The 12,684-nt window shown below is 35.3% G+C and overlaps 1 protein-coding gene across 37 annotated transcripts in view; it reads left to right on the top strand.

Annotated features, from left to right (window-relative positions):
- Window positions 1-12,684, top strand: part of ABI3BP (ABI family member 3 binding protein) — a 241,306-nt gene that overhangs the window by 159,576 nt on the left and 69,046 nt on the right. For 23 of the 37 annotated variants that reach the window (XM_064582027.1, XM_064581586.1, XM_064584048.1 and 20 more), the window contains 12 exons: window positions 294-338; window positions 1,175-1,258; window positions 2,398-2,457; window positions 3,212-3,295; window positions 4,650-4,706; window positions 5,722-5,781; window positions 6,659-6,742; window positions 7,352-7,408; window positions 9,591-9,665; window positions 10,706-10,762; window positions 11,421-11,492; window positions 11,935-11,982. The exons of 4 other annotated variants lie outside the window; for them this stretch is intronic. In XM_064582027.1, the coding sequence (XP_064438097.1) occupies window positions 294-338; window positions 1,175-1,258; window positions 2,398-2,457; window positions 3,212-3,295; window positions 4,650-4,706; window positions 5,722-5,781; window positions 6,659-6,742; window positions 7,352-7,408; window positions 9,591-9,665; window positions 10,706-10,762; window positions 11,421-11,492; window positions 11,935-11,982 (783 nt within the window). The remainder of the gene's footprint in view (window positions 1-293; window positions 339-1,174; window positions 1,259-2,397; window positions 2,458-3,211; window positions 3,296-4,649; window positions 4,707-5,721; window positions 5,782-6,658; window positions 6,743-7,351; window positions 7,409-9,590; window positions 9,666-10,705; window positions 10,763-11,420; window positions 11,493-11,934; window positions 11,983-12,684) is intronic. 10 more of the 37 variants (XM_064583216.1, XM_064579573.1, XM_064577295.1 and 7 more) reach the window with 7 other exon arrangements.

Below are 12,684 nucleotides of genomic sequence, written 5' to 3'. Positions count from 1 at the left end.
TATTTTCTAGTGCAGAGTTTTCTATATCAGAATCCATTAGCTAAAACCTAGCAGAATTTCATGTTGACTTCTTTAAGACAATCAAGATAGTTCAAAGGCTAAGCCTAAGACCATGACTTAGTTTGGCCAAATCTTCAAAGGATAATCACCTACTCTTTCCTTCAGTTAGGAGGTTAATTTTTTTTCTTTGTTTTTGTAGAAGGATTAATACACAAGTAGATTTGCTTAGATGTGAATGTTCTGACTTTTCATGTGTTTTAAAATTTCTTTGATTTACTGTATTTTGGGGGCAGTTCCTGCTACAGTTCTTGAACCTGAGACCCCAGGAACAACATTAGGTAATAATATATTATCTTTTCAACAAGATTTACTCTTCTTTTGTCAAACCTAGAGTTTCATCTTGCTTTATGTGACCAAATGTCATTCTTTTTGGACATTCATTTACATTCTTAAAATTATGAAAACTCTTAAAACTTATCTGCCATTTTTAAGAACCAGTCATACATGAACGTACTTCAGGTCATTTATTTGCCATGTAACCTATTTGAAATTTTTTCACGTTATTTTGTGTTTTATTTAAGCAGTCTTGGTGGTAAAAAAAAAAAAAAAAAAACCAAAACCTCATCTTCAAACATACTGTGGGTTTCTACCTCTTACCTATAAAGGCAGATAAGCCAAATAATAGCTATCGTGGGGTCAAGAGGATCCATTTATCTCACACTTATGTTTCTACCTTTTTTTTTTCTATTTGTGTGATACTATTTTGTTTTATTTTTATTTAGGTAATGATGTGTTCTTGTTTTAGTAGTTACATAGAAAGTGTGGAAAGATGAAAAAATTGAATTATAAATCTCAGATTTAATATGACCATCCTTCATAATACATTAAAATTTAGCAATGGTTCTTAACCTTTATGTTGCCCAATCAACCCACTCTATGACACTTTGATTATAATTATTAATCTTTATTTCTTGAATTAAAGAGGGATTTTTTTCTTCAAAGAATCTTCTATGATAAAAGAAATTATATAAGAAGTATACATGACAAAAATCTCAAACTAGAAAGGCACATGTCTAACAAATTGTAGAAAATCTAGAATCATATTTTCACCTCTCATTGCTTCCAGAACAGAAGTAATGTGGTTGTGTAGTAACCCTACAATTTCTTCCTTCAGCCTCTGAAACATCACAACAGACACATCGTCCACGTCCCAGACCAAAAACCACACCAAGTCTTGAAGCTTCTGAGTCCAAACCAGGTAAACAAGTGTTCCTGGTTTAGAGTTTCAGCAGCCTAACTCAGCAGGGTCTCAAGAGTAATTCCAGTATTTGGAAGTAATGAATAGGCCCCATAAAAGTAAAGATATAACTTGTGTTAAACAACAGTTCCCACTATAGAGATGGCAAGAGGAACACAGTAGGGGGAAATCTGTGGGGCAACTGAATGCCTCATGCTTCTTGAGTGAAATCTTATTGTCACTGTACATTTTATTCATTTCCATTTAGTCTTGAAAATAAAACTTCTTTAGAAAAATTAGGCATATTCAGTTCAAATTAACAAATAGTATCTTCAGTATCCCCAGGTCATATTAGCACCTTTGGGGGTATAAATTGGGTGTGGGAGACATGTTTTAGTCCTCAAACCTGCAAGAAAGTTGAGAACAAAAGATAGATAAGATAGATGGCATTAAACAGCATATATGCAAAGACAAGATCAAGATTGATATCTGGGTGCTATCAACAAAATGTGCTAGGTACATAAATATGTAGATCTGGAAAAGATAAAGAAACAGTGGAGCCTTGAAACCACCGTAGTACACAGATAAGTAGAAAGAGAGGTAAGAATAAAATCAGAAAGTGTGGATATAAGTGAGACCAACCAAAGGAGAAAGTCTAACTGTAGTACTAGTATAAAAGATGTCTCACTAGACAGTGATAGTCAAATCTTTCTGAATCTTGATTGGTCCATGGATTCTCATGATGGAGATTCTTAGGCATCTGATGGAGCAGTTGAGATTTGGTCAAGTGGACATCAGTAAGCTCTTTGTTGCATGTGAAGGCATGTTCCTTCTTTGCTTAGAATGAAGGGATAACCTCAATTCATCATGCTGCAGCCTCCCTTTCTTTCCAAAGTTAAGTTGTTGGTAATATCCACACATCCCACTTTGACTCATTAGTTAGAATCAGATCATCAAAGGAGGAATAAGGAAATAGTTACCTCACTTAGGTATGGCCAAATTTTAGGAAATCGGTGGTCTACTTTTTTAGTTGAACAGTTTTTAGAAGTTGCTACATAGTTCTAGAAAGTATATGAGTAAGATTCATTTTGAAGTAAATGTTTTGAGGGTTTTTAAATTTTTAAGCAATCATTTTGTTCATTTTTAATACTTTTGGTCAGTTCCTACTGCAGACCTTGAACCTGTTGTGTTCAGAACTGAGACATGGGTAACAACACAAGGTAATAACACATGCTCCTCAGTAAGTACCTTCCCTTCTGATTGTCAGACTCATTCCATCAACATCATAGCTACAGGTTCTTTTACTTCATAAGGACTATATCATCCTCTGTTGTCACTCCATGAAATTCTTCATCCTAAAAGTTTTGAGGACTCTGACTCTTAAAACAAGTTATCCCTTCTTTTTAAGAGAGTTATGCATAAACCCAACTCAGGTCATCTGTTGTACAAGTAACCACCTGAATTGTTCTGTCATCTCATGTGCTTTTTAACCACGTTTTGTTAAAGCTGGGTTTAAAAAGCAGTTCCTTTGACGCTACTGACTGTTATGGTATCAGGAAGTTTCTTTGTGCATCTAAAGTTCTACTTTTTTTTTTTTAACTCTCTAATATCTGTCCTTTGATAAATATTTTAATTAATTATATGGCCTTATCTTAGTAAGCTGTCAGAGTTTGTATCTGACTATGGCTGCCCCATAATATTTCCACGGTGGGACTTACCCCTTTTGTTCAATAGAAGAGAACTATGAACACTATTTCACTTCTTGAATTAACAACTTAATGCTGTATGACTCATTCTTAATGAACTTGCATTTATAAAAGAATATATATTATTAAGGGTGAAAGTTTCAAATTAAAAGGTTGATAAGACAAATTTACTAATGTAGTAACTTTAGAAAATCTGGAGTCATGTGTCATGCTACCCTTAGCTTCTAAACTATGGACTCTGTAGTAACCAAAGGTTTTCTTTCTTCAGCTCCTAAAACATCAAAACAGACCCGTCGTCCACATCCCAAACATAAAACTACACCAACTTCTGAAGCACCTCAAACAAAACTGGGTAATTGTGGGTTTCTGGTTAAAGGAGTGAATCTTACCAGCTCTTGGGATTCTGGGATTGATGCCGGTGGGAGGAGTGATAGCCCATGTGAGCCCAGTATTGGTGAAGGCACAAGATGATCTACACTGATCCCACCATTGACTTAGCAAAGGAAAACATTGTATGGGGAGACATCTATGGCAAATGGATTCCTCATGCTTTGTGCATAAAGATCGTTTATTTTAATATGTATTTTATTACTCTTGCTTATTTCAGTCCATACTTCTCTAGAAGACAAAATGTCTTAAATAGAACCAATTATCTTTATTTTAAGAAACATTAAGTGCCTTTCCTTTCCCCCCAGAGCTACATCAACAGCTGTGAGGTTATCACAGATGTAGGTAGCTTGTTTTTACTTCTCAGTCTGTACTATAGTCAAAGTCAAAACCTGCCCCAGTAGGAAACATTCAAAGATTGAACCAAGGCAATGTGTCATGCCAATCAAGATTATTTTTTGCAGGTGTTATAAACATCTATGCTCTTAGAGAGAAGTTTGTGAAGGCCAGGAATAAGGAGTTAGGAAGAAAGCGGGAAATCTTAGAATTGAAGAGAGGCAAAAAGAAAGCAGGTATTGAGGCCAGCCTGAGGGCACAGGCCTCCTGGAACAAGGGAAGTACTGCTTTTAAGTGGTAATGATAGTAGTGAGTTTGGAAGGGTCCATAAGAGCAGTTGAAGAAAGTTCTTGAAGGTATGACTCAGAAGTTTGGATCTGAACCTAGAAGCATTAGTGGTCTTTCCTGCAACCTCTTCCACATGTATAGGGTACCACATTTTTGTGTTTAGAGTAGAGAGCTGCTCTACTGGGTACCACACACTGAGTGGTTGTTGCTTATCCTAATTAGTTGAATGCCTTTGCATCATGTGAGTTCTCAGCCTATTTCTACTTATGAGTTCTCAACAAGATGAACGTGGTTAGTTTTGCTTTGTTCTTTTCTATGCCTCCTTTCAAACATAAAAGCCATTTACTGTATCCATCTTATTTAGATATCTTATCTTCTTAAAGCTTCCACAGAAAAGGCAACAATTGCCAGAACACTTTTATTAGTTTAAACAAGTTTCCTAGGGCAATAGTTGGAATTGGGTACTTAAACACCTAAGAGAATATTGTGTTGACTTTGAGATGCTTAGCAGACGATGTAGGCTATCACTGACTATTTCCTAAAAGAATGTTTACCTGCTTATAGGGTGGTCAAATCTTTAAGTATTTAATTTCAGAAAAAAATTTAGTTGCTATACATTTATTGAAGCAATGTTATACTGGTTAGATTTAATTTGCTGAGTTTTCACAAGTGTTTATTTCATTGCTTTTCATTAGTTCCTACTACAGATCTTGAACCTGGCCCTCTTAGAACTAAAGCTCCAGAAATCGTGGGTAATGAGAATGTGTGTCCTTCAAATAGTGCTTTTTCTGCTCATTGTCATACCATTGTGGCCACAGGTCCTGCTGCATCTTAAAACCATTTTAACACCCTCTCCTCTGTTGTCTTCCATTGCAGTCTTCATCTTGAAATTACGCTAAGCTCTATATCATCTGTTAAACTTAAGAAAACTGTGAATATGCTAATTTCAAGGCATCAAACTGCCATGTAACTTGTTCATTGTTGTTTCATGTGATCATGTGTATGTGCCAAAACAGCACTGACTACTTTAAGCTTTGTTTCAAACATGAATTTCCATCCCTTATTTGCACTGCTTACCCTTCATTGATTGCAGAAATACCATGTTCTTGAATCATTTTTTTATTGCATTAGGATCTGTGTGATTATACTGATGGATCTATTGTTTCAAAAAATGATGTTTTTAGTTAATTGTCAAAATTTTAAATGTGCCTAAGTCTTGAAAGTTTAAATGATAGGCTTTCATGATAGAGTAGGATGATTCTTTCTTCTTTGCTAAGAGAATTTAACAGCGTTTCTTAACTTTTCTTGAGTCAAAGACTACTCTGAAACATTGATGAGCACACTGCTTTATGTATTGATCCTCATGCTTTCAAATAAATAAGCTCATTATTATACCTATGATTATTTAATAAGCATTTGTCTCAACTTGTACAGAAGTAGAATGACAAATGCTTTTTCCAGTAGAGTTAGAAAAGTATAAATATATAAAAATGTGTAAAAAAGTTAGTCTAGCAAAGTTTTGCATATTAACAATAATCAGATATTCAAACATCTAGGAGAACTTCTTATGGATCACAGTGATGTTTCACAGAGTACAATGCTGTAACTATTTTATGAGATTAATGGGTACTTTGCCAGAGTATGGTCAAATCTTCAGAGTTAAGTGTTTCTTTTCTGTCAGTCCTGAAGCTTAAAAATTGACTTCTGCGGTTAGTCTTCAAGTGAATTTTTAAAATCTCTTTGGTTTATTTTATTATTTTTTACCAGTTCTTCCTACAGCCCTTGAACCCATCACTCTTAGAACCAAGGCTCCAGAAACAGCATTAGGTAATGATATTCTGCATTCCTCAACAGTTTTTTCCTGCTCATCATCAACCCATTCTATCATAATCATAATCACTTCATCACCAGCTTTATAAAACTGTTTTGTAATCTGCTGTCCTCCAACTTCATTTTTTTTTCTTCTTAAGGGCATTGAAAATTCTTTTTTTTTTTTTAAGGTTTATTTATTTGACAGAGAGAGACACAGCGAGAGAGGGAACACAAGCAGGGAGAGTGGGGGAGGGAGAAGCAGGCTTCCCTCCAAGGAGGGAGCCCGATTCGGGGCTGGATCCCAGGACCCTGGGATCATGACCTGAGCCAAAGGCAGATGCTTAATGACTGAGCCACCCAGGCACCCCAAGGGCACTGAAAACTCTTAAAAGAAGTTATCTATTGTTTTTAAAAGTTATGCATGGACCTAGGAATATCTGTCAACCATGTAATCTTGAAACTGTTTCATGTATTTTTGTCTAAACAGAGCTCAAATTTAAAGCTGAGTTTTAAAGTCGGTAATGTCTGTATCTTCTCTTGACCAAACAAATGGTAACAATTCGCATGGTATCATAGATTCTTTGGAAAAGTTCTATTTCTTGGTGTGAACCTATAACCCTGCTACCTACAGCGTGGCTAGAGTCCGTAATTACCTTCTTTTAAAGCTAGAGATTTATGAGTTTGCTCACTCCTTGACTTAACTTTATGTGTGAGTTTTATCTCTCAAGAATCTTGGGTGATTAAAAAAAATAGTTAACAAAATAGGAGAAAATATTTCAATCTTGAGATACATATGCCTTAAACTTCAAGGCAATATGATGCATTTTAGAAAATCTAGAGCCTTATTTCCAAAACCACCTTCACTGGAGTAATCTGAAGTTTCATCCTTCAGCTCCTAAAACAGTACAACGAACCCGTCGTCCACGTCCCAGACCTAAAACCACATCAAGCCCTGAGGCACCTCAGACCAAACAGGGTAAATATGTTATTCCATGGTTTGAGGGGTGAACCCTAGCAGTCCATCCCAGTGGGATCTCAGGGAAATGCTTCTGATGGGAAGCAACAGTCTTCATGTTCTCTAAAAGTCAAAGCATGAGGTATGGTTAGCAAGTAATTTTTGAGTGAAATTTTTGGTCTCTTTAAAGATGTATTTAAAGCAAGATTGGCATAGTTACTCATAGCTATTTGTTGCTATATCTGCATTTAAACACACGGTCTATTTATTGTGGTCATGGTTATATAAGCGTAAGTATTTTTTTCAGCTTTCAAAAACTGCAACAAGTTACTTTCATACATATTTTCATATATCTATTGCCTAAACAGAATTTCCAAAGCAAGCTTTCATATTGGTTAGAATCAGAAAATGAAACACCTAGAAAAACCTCATGCAGAATTTAAAGGTCGTGACTGCCTTCTACAATGAATAGTTCCTAACTAGTGTGACCAGTTCCTCAAAAAGAAACTGCTTCCTGTCAATTCAAAAGTTTAAAAAAATTGTCATTTGAAACTAAAGTTTTGAAAGAAAAATTAAGATTTTCTACGTGTGTTTAAACTTTCTCATGTTCATGTTGTTGCTTTTGGTTAGTTCCTGCTACAAGCTTTGAACCTGTTATTCATAGTTCTGAGGCTCCAGAAACATTAGGTAATGATTTTTATGACCTCATCATATGCTTTTTTATTCATATGATAGTCGATCGCTGTCATGGCCAGAGTTGCCCCTGCTTCCTTAGACTGCTGTTGTTTTGTTTCATACTTCATCTTAATCTTCATCTTAAGATTAAGAATCTTAGTTAAGATTCTTAATTGAAGTACTACCTCTTGTTTTTAACAGATGTCCCTGGACCCAGGTGAGGAAATCTATCTGCCATGAAACCCCATTTAAAATTTCATCATCTGATGCAGGGAAGTGTCTGAAGTCCAAATTACAACCCATCTATTTGGTATTTAGAGCTATAAAATGATGATAATTAAATACCATGAAATTTTTCTGAGCAACTTACTTTCTATAAGATTTTTGAGACATTCTTATTATTCTCTTCCTAATTTAAAAGATGATTTCCCCCCTTTAAATTATCCAAAAAAAATTGCTTCCTGGATGTGCCAATCCTAGTAAATCTAAGTTAACAGGATTTCCTCACCATGGATGAATTTGGTTATTCTTTATCTTCTACCACAGTTTAGTATTGGTTCTTAATCTTTACCAAGTAGGAATTTCTGAGCATCTAATTGTATTGATATCTATTCCTATTCCTTTAATTAATAAATTTTGTTATTTTCGTTTTCAAAACACCCTTAGTGGTGATAAGAAGCAAATTAGATTCATAAAGTAAAACTTTTCAAACTTAGGTAATAAACTCAAGAAAATCTAATATGTCTTAGGAAACATAGGTCTATGTACAATGCTTTTGAGGTTTCTAGACCTATAAACACAATAGCAACCCAAGATTTTCATCCTTTAGTTTCAAAAACATGGGGGAAAAAAATCCATTCTCCTCCCAAACTTTAAACTTCCCAAAGTTTCACAGTTGAAACCAAGAAACTCAATGATTTCCTAGTTTGAGTCCTTCTAGCTTATTGCAGTTGGATCCCAGGAGTGACAATGATGTAGCTTGTTAACTTTCACTTCCCATCTCTATGCCCTCTAAGAGAGAGGAGGTACAAATTGTGGTTAGCATCTTTACAATTGCATATTGACCAGAAGGTTCATGGTTGGGGGAGATCTAGGGTAGCCAAAATCATCATGTGTCCTGTATAAGGATTGTCTCCAACAAAAGTTGCATCTTATTCAATTCTCTTACCATTCCATTTATCTTTTTAAAAATTAGCAGTACTTCTTTGGCTTAGTAAACAAAAATTTCCTTGCCTTCTGTGTTCCCAGCACCATATTAACAGTTGAGTGGAGTGGGGTGAGGTGAGGAACAGAGGTAGAGATCAAAAGTAAGAACAGGTTTTACTTCTTGAAAAGAGTACAATAGAATTGTGAGGAAACCCTGTTTTCAAGGGGGTTTTGTTTTTGTTTTAGATATAAGGCAATTTGCTCATATAGAAGCAGCTTATTGAGTGGTTAAAAATATATACAGAAAATATTTAAACAAGTCAAAGATCTATGTGGACTGATAGATAACAGTTGGACTTTGAAATAACTTCAGTTTTTTGCATTAGTAGATGGAAGGGTAGGAATAGCAAAAATAAAATGAAAACTCAAACTAGAACACAGAACAAAGCACTCCTAGATGGTACTAAACATTTTGGTAATGATAAGCTCATAAAATCAGCGGTAGGAAGCTCTTAGAAAGCCCCTGTGGGAATTCAGATTCAGATATAAAAGTCAGTGAGAACCTATTTTTTTTTTTTCAGATTTTTTATGTAAGGATGTCAGATGGTAAATATTTTATACTTTGTAGGCCATTCAGTCTCTGTCACAAATACTTGATTCTAATGTAGTCTCTCAATTGAAGGCAACCAAAACCAATATGTAAATGATATGTAAATATGCCTTGAATCATCTTAGTTTGTGGGTGTGGTTGTGTTCCAATAAAGCATTACTTGGATTTTATACCATTTTCACATGTCATAAAATGTTACTCTTAATTTTTTTCCATCATAGAAAAATACAAAAGCCATTCTTAGCTCACAGATCAGGCAAAGGGCTGGATTGGGAGGGCCATAGTTTGCCAATCGCTGCTTTAAATAATGTATACTCTGCATGGCTCTCCATAACCCTGTGATTTTGAAGATCTATGCATTTCAGTTCATTGCTACCTTTATCTAAAATCTGTGAAATATCCGTAATTACTTTGACAACTTAGTTGCTCTTCTTTCAGCTCCCACTGAACTGCAAACTCTTATTTTGAAACCAGTGACATCACCAATCCTAGAAATGACACAGAGTCAACCTGGTAATTAGACTGTTTTATCTGTCTGGGTACAATGTGAGCTTCAAGGGACATATTCCAAGTTATTCCAAGTGTTGATTTCCAAATATAAAAAAAGCAAATAATAATACACATTTAATAACTCTATATACCATACATGCTCTTTCCATGATTGCATACTGGTATTAACTTGGTAATTTATTCATAGTAATTGCTATTCAACTGATAAACATACTTCATTGTATTTACTCTGTATCACATAGAGAATAATCAAGTATGTGATTAAGTAGTCAATAAAACCACTTAGAAGAACTGATTCTATTCTTTATCCTTATTTTTCACTACAAACTTGTAGTTCTCTTTAGTAATAAGTTAAATTTGTGCTCTGCTATGTGAAAAGAATGTTAGTTCAGTTGTGACCATCAAGGAAGGAGAAAGTCCTCACTTTGGTAAAGATAACAAAACTACCCTATACAATATTGCCCTTCAAAATTGAAAACAAATATTTTAAGTTAGCATTGTGGTTGCTAACCCTGACATATATTTCGAAACACAAGATCTTACTTTTTTTCTAGCATAGGATTATAATTTATTTTCATCTCTTTTGTGCATCTTGTAATTAGCTAAATGACATTTTGGTGCTCATGACGGTAAATGTCTGATTGTTAATAGTTACCTACAACAGTTAGAAAATTGTGACTTCAGTTCAGTTATTGGAGCTTCCCTAGTGTCATTAATAATATTGTTGTTATCCTAACAGCTAACATTGAGCATCTATAGGTGCAAGACAATTTTTTTAAATCTTATTTATTTGAGAGAGAGAATGAGATAGAGCATGAGAGGGTCAGAGGGAGAAGCAGACTCCCTGCTGAGCAGGGAGCCCGATGCGGGACTCGATCCCGGGACTCCAGGATCATGACCAGAGCTGAAGGCAGTTGCTTAACCAACTGAGCCACCCAGGCGCCCCATAAGACACTTTTCTAAATACTTAATTTGTATGAATTCATTTGATGCTGCCGACAACCCATCCTTGATCAATTGTATCATTTTGTGTTCTTTGCTAGTTTCTGAAGTCCTGGAATCGGTTACATTAAGCACTGAGTCATCAAAGGAAGCTCTAGGTAAAAATGTTTCCCAATGAGCAGTCAGATATATGTGCATTTCCATCTCATTGCCGAAGTCCTCTTTGGATGTCCTCACGCTCTGTGACATTTCGTAGCTCCTCACATCTTGTCTGTGCTCATCCAGTGAATTTTAAAAGTCACATGTTACATACAGCACGTTGTGCTGGTGCCTGTTTATTGCTATGCAAGTTTCACAATTGCCTTAGCTCCTTTTCACTCTGAATGTGAGATTTAATTTTTTAATATTCTGACCATGCTTTAAATATGAATATGCACATCCTAGTTTTCATGTTTCTGTTGTTTTTAGGATTCCTTATGCTTTTCAAGGACTCACTCTTTGTCTTTTTCTTACTAGAATCCTTAAAATATGTAAGGAAGTGACATTACCTGCTTTGCTCCAGGTAGAAGTTGCTGAAGACACTGCTGGTTGTGGTGTGTGTGCACGTGCCCACGCTGAACGCTGCCTTGATTTTCCACCTTCATCTCTGCCCTCTAAAATTGCAGTCATCTTCCTAATCTACCTAAATGTTATGTATTCTCATGAATGTACCAACTTAAGATAACAAACCTCTGTTTTCAAATTAAATACAGCGTCCTATGACAGTGTGTGATGCCTTGCCCACCACTAACCAGCCATTCCCTGTTTATTCCATAGCACCAACTGTAACAGATTATCTGTACCCCTCTGCCAAAACACCACTCAGTCCAGAGGAACCAAAGACTGGAGGTGGTAAAAGTTTTCATGCTTTGATTCATTCATTCAACAAGTTTTTAATTAACATCTGTTATGTCCATGGAATGTGAAAGTTCAAGCTGTAGTACTTGTTCTACAATGGAATTCATTTGAAGAGCAGTAGCTTCCCAAATCCTTGGGGTCTTCAAACTACAATGATAATTGATCTCTGAATACAGAAATTTTGGTTTCTCTATGGTATCAAAATATTGAGGCATAATAGCATTTGACATTAAAATTAGTTGGAGAATTAGTATGACAGAAGAGGATTTCCCCCTTCATTCTCTCTCTCTTCTCTAAATCCATTGTCCTATCTGTAAAAATATGATGCAAATTTCTAAGAGAATGAAGTGTGTTGATATTCAAGAAGGAAAGGGTTCACTATAGCTTAGCATCTTAAAGTTTTCTAAAATTGTTCTCCTTTGTTTTGATACAGTTGTGGAATCTATTACAAATGTGTCTGAACTACCCGAGACCACGCTAGGTAATGACACACCTCAGCAGCTTTTGTCCTCATCGCCACCGTCACCTGAGAACCTCAGGTTCTCTTTCATTGTGAATTCATGTTGCAACATCATTCTTCGTCATGGCAGTTAATTTTCTTTCTAGGTGCTTCTATTCATAACCATTGTCCAAAAAGTCTCTTCTGTTTTGTATCTAGATGTTGGTCTCTTTCTCTACTTAAGTCAATGAAACTGTCAAACCTAAAACATCTTTTTCCTAACATTGAACATTCTGCCAGCTTGTATTGTGTTGAATATTTCCATTTTCTTTTTGTATGGTGATCCATTTTTACTTTCTGCTCTAGCAACATATTTTCCATTAACACTCATTCCATCACATTCATTTACATGTTTGATTTTTTTTTTTTTTGCTCTAATTTTAAGTGAAATCCAATGTTTCTTCACTGGCTCATGCTTTAACATTTTTTATTACTTTGGTTTTCCCCTTAAGGCTACTACTAAATATATCTTTCTAGGATTGTTGAGGAGGTATTAGTTTGAAGTGAGGATTTAAAAAGTAAGGATATTGCTTACTTTGAAAGTATTTTGGAATCTGCCATCTAAGCATTTTTTAAACTAAATGCATTATGAAGAAGTAGGAATGCTATTTTGCTGCAGAGCTGTAATTTTCTTTCCTTTTTTTTTTTTTTTAATTGCAACCATCCTTTCTGTCATCTATCTGT

Source organism: Mirounga angustirostris, unplaced genomic scaffold (assembly GCF_029215605.1).
Source record: "Mirounga angustirostris isolate CCGP_5_RB_7025 unplaced genomic scaffold, mMirAng1.0.hap1 SCAF_1, whole genome shotgun sequence".
Lineage (NCBI taxonomy): Eukaryota > Metazoa > Chordata > Mammalia > Carnivora > Phocidae > Mirounga > Mirounga angustirostris.
Note: the sequence above shows the minus strand (reverse complement) of the source record. Positions and strands in the feature narration are given on the sequence as shown.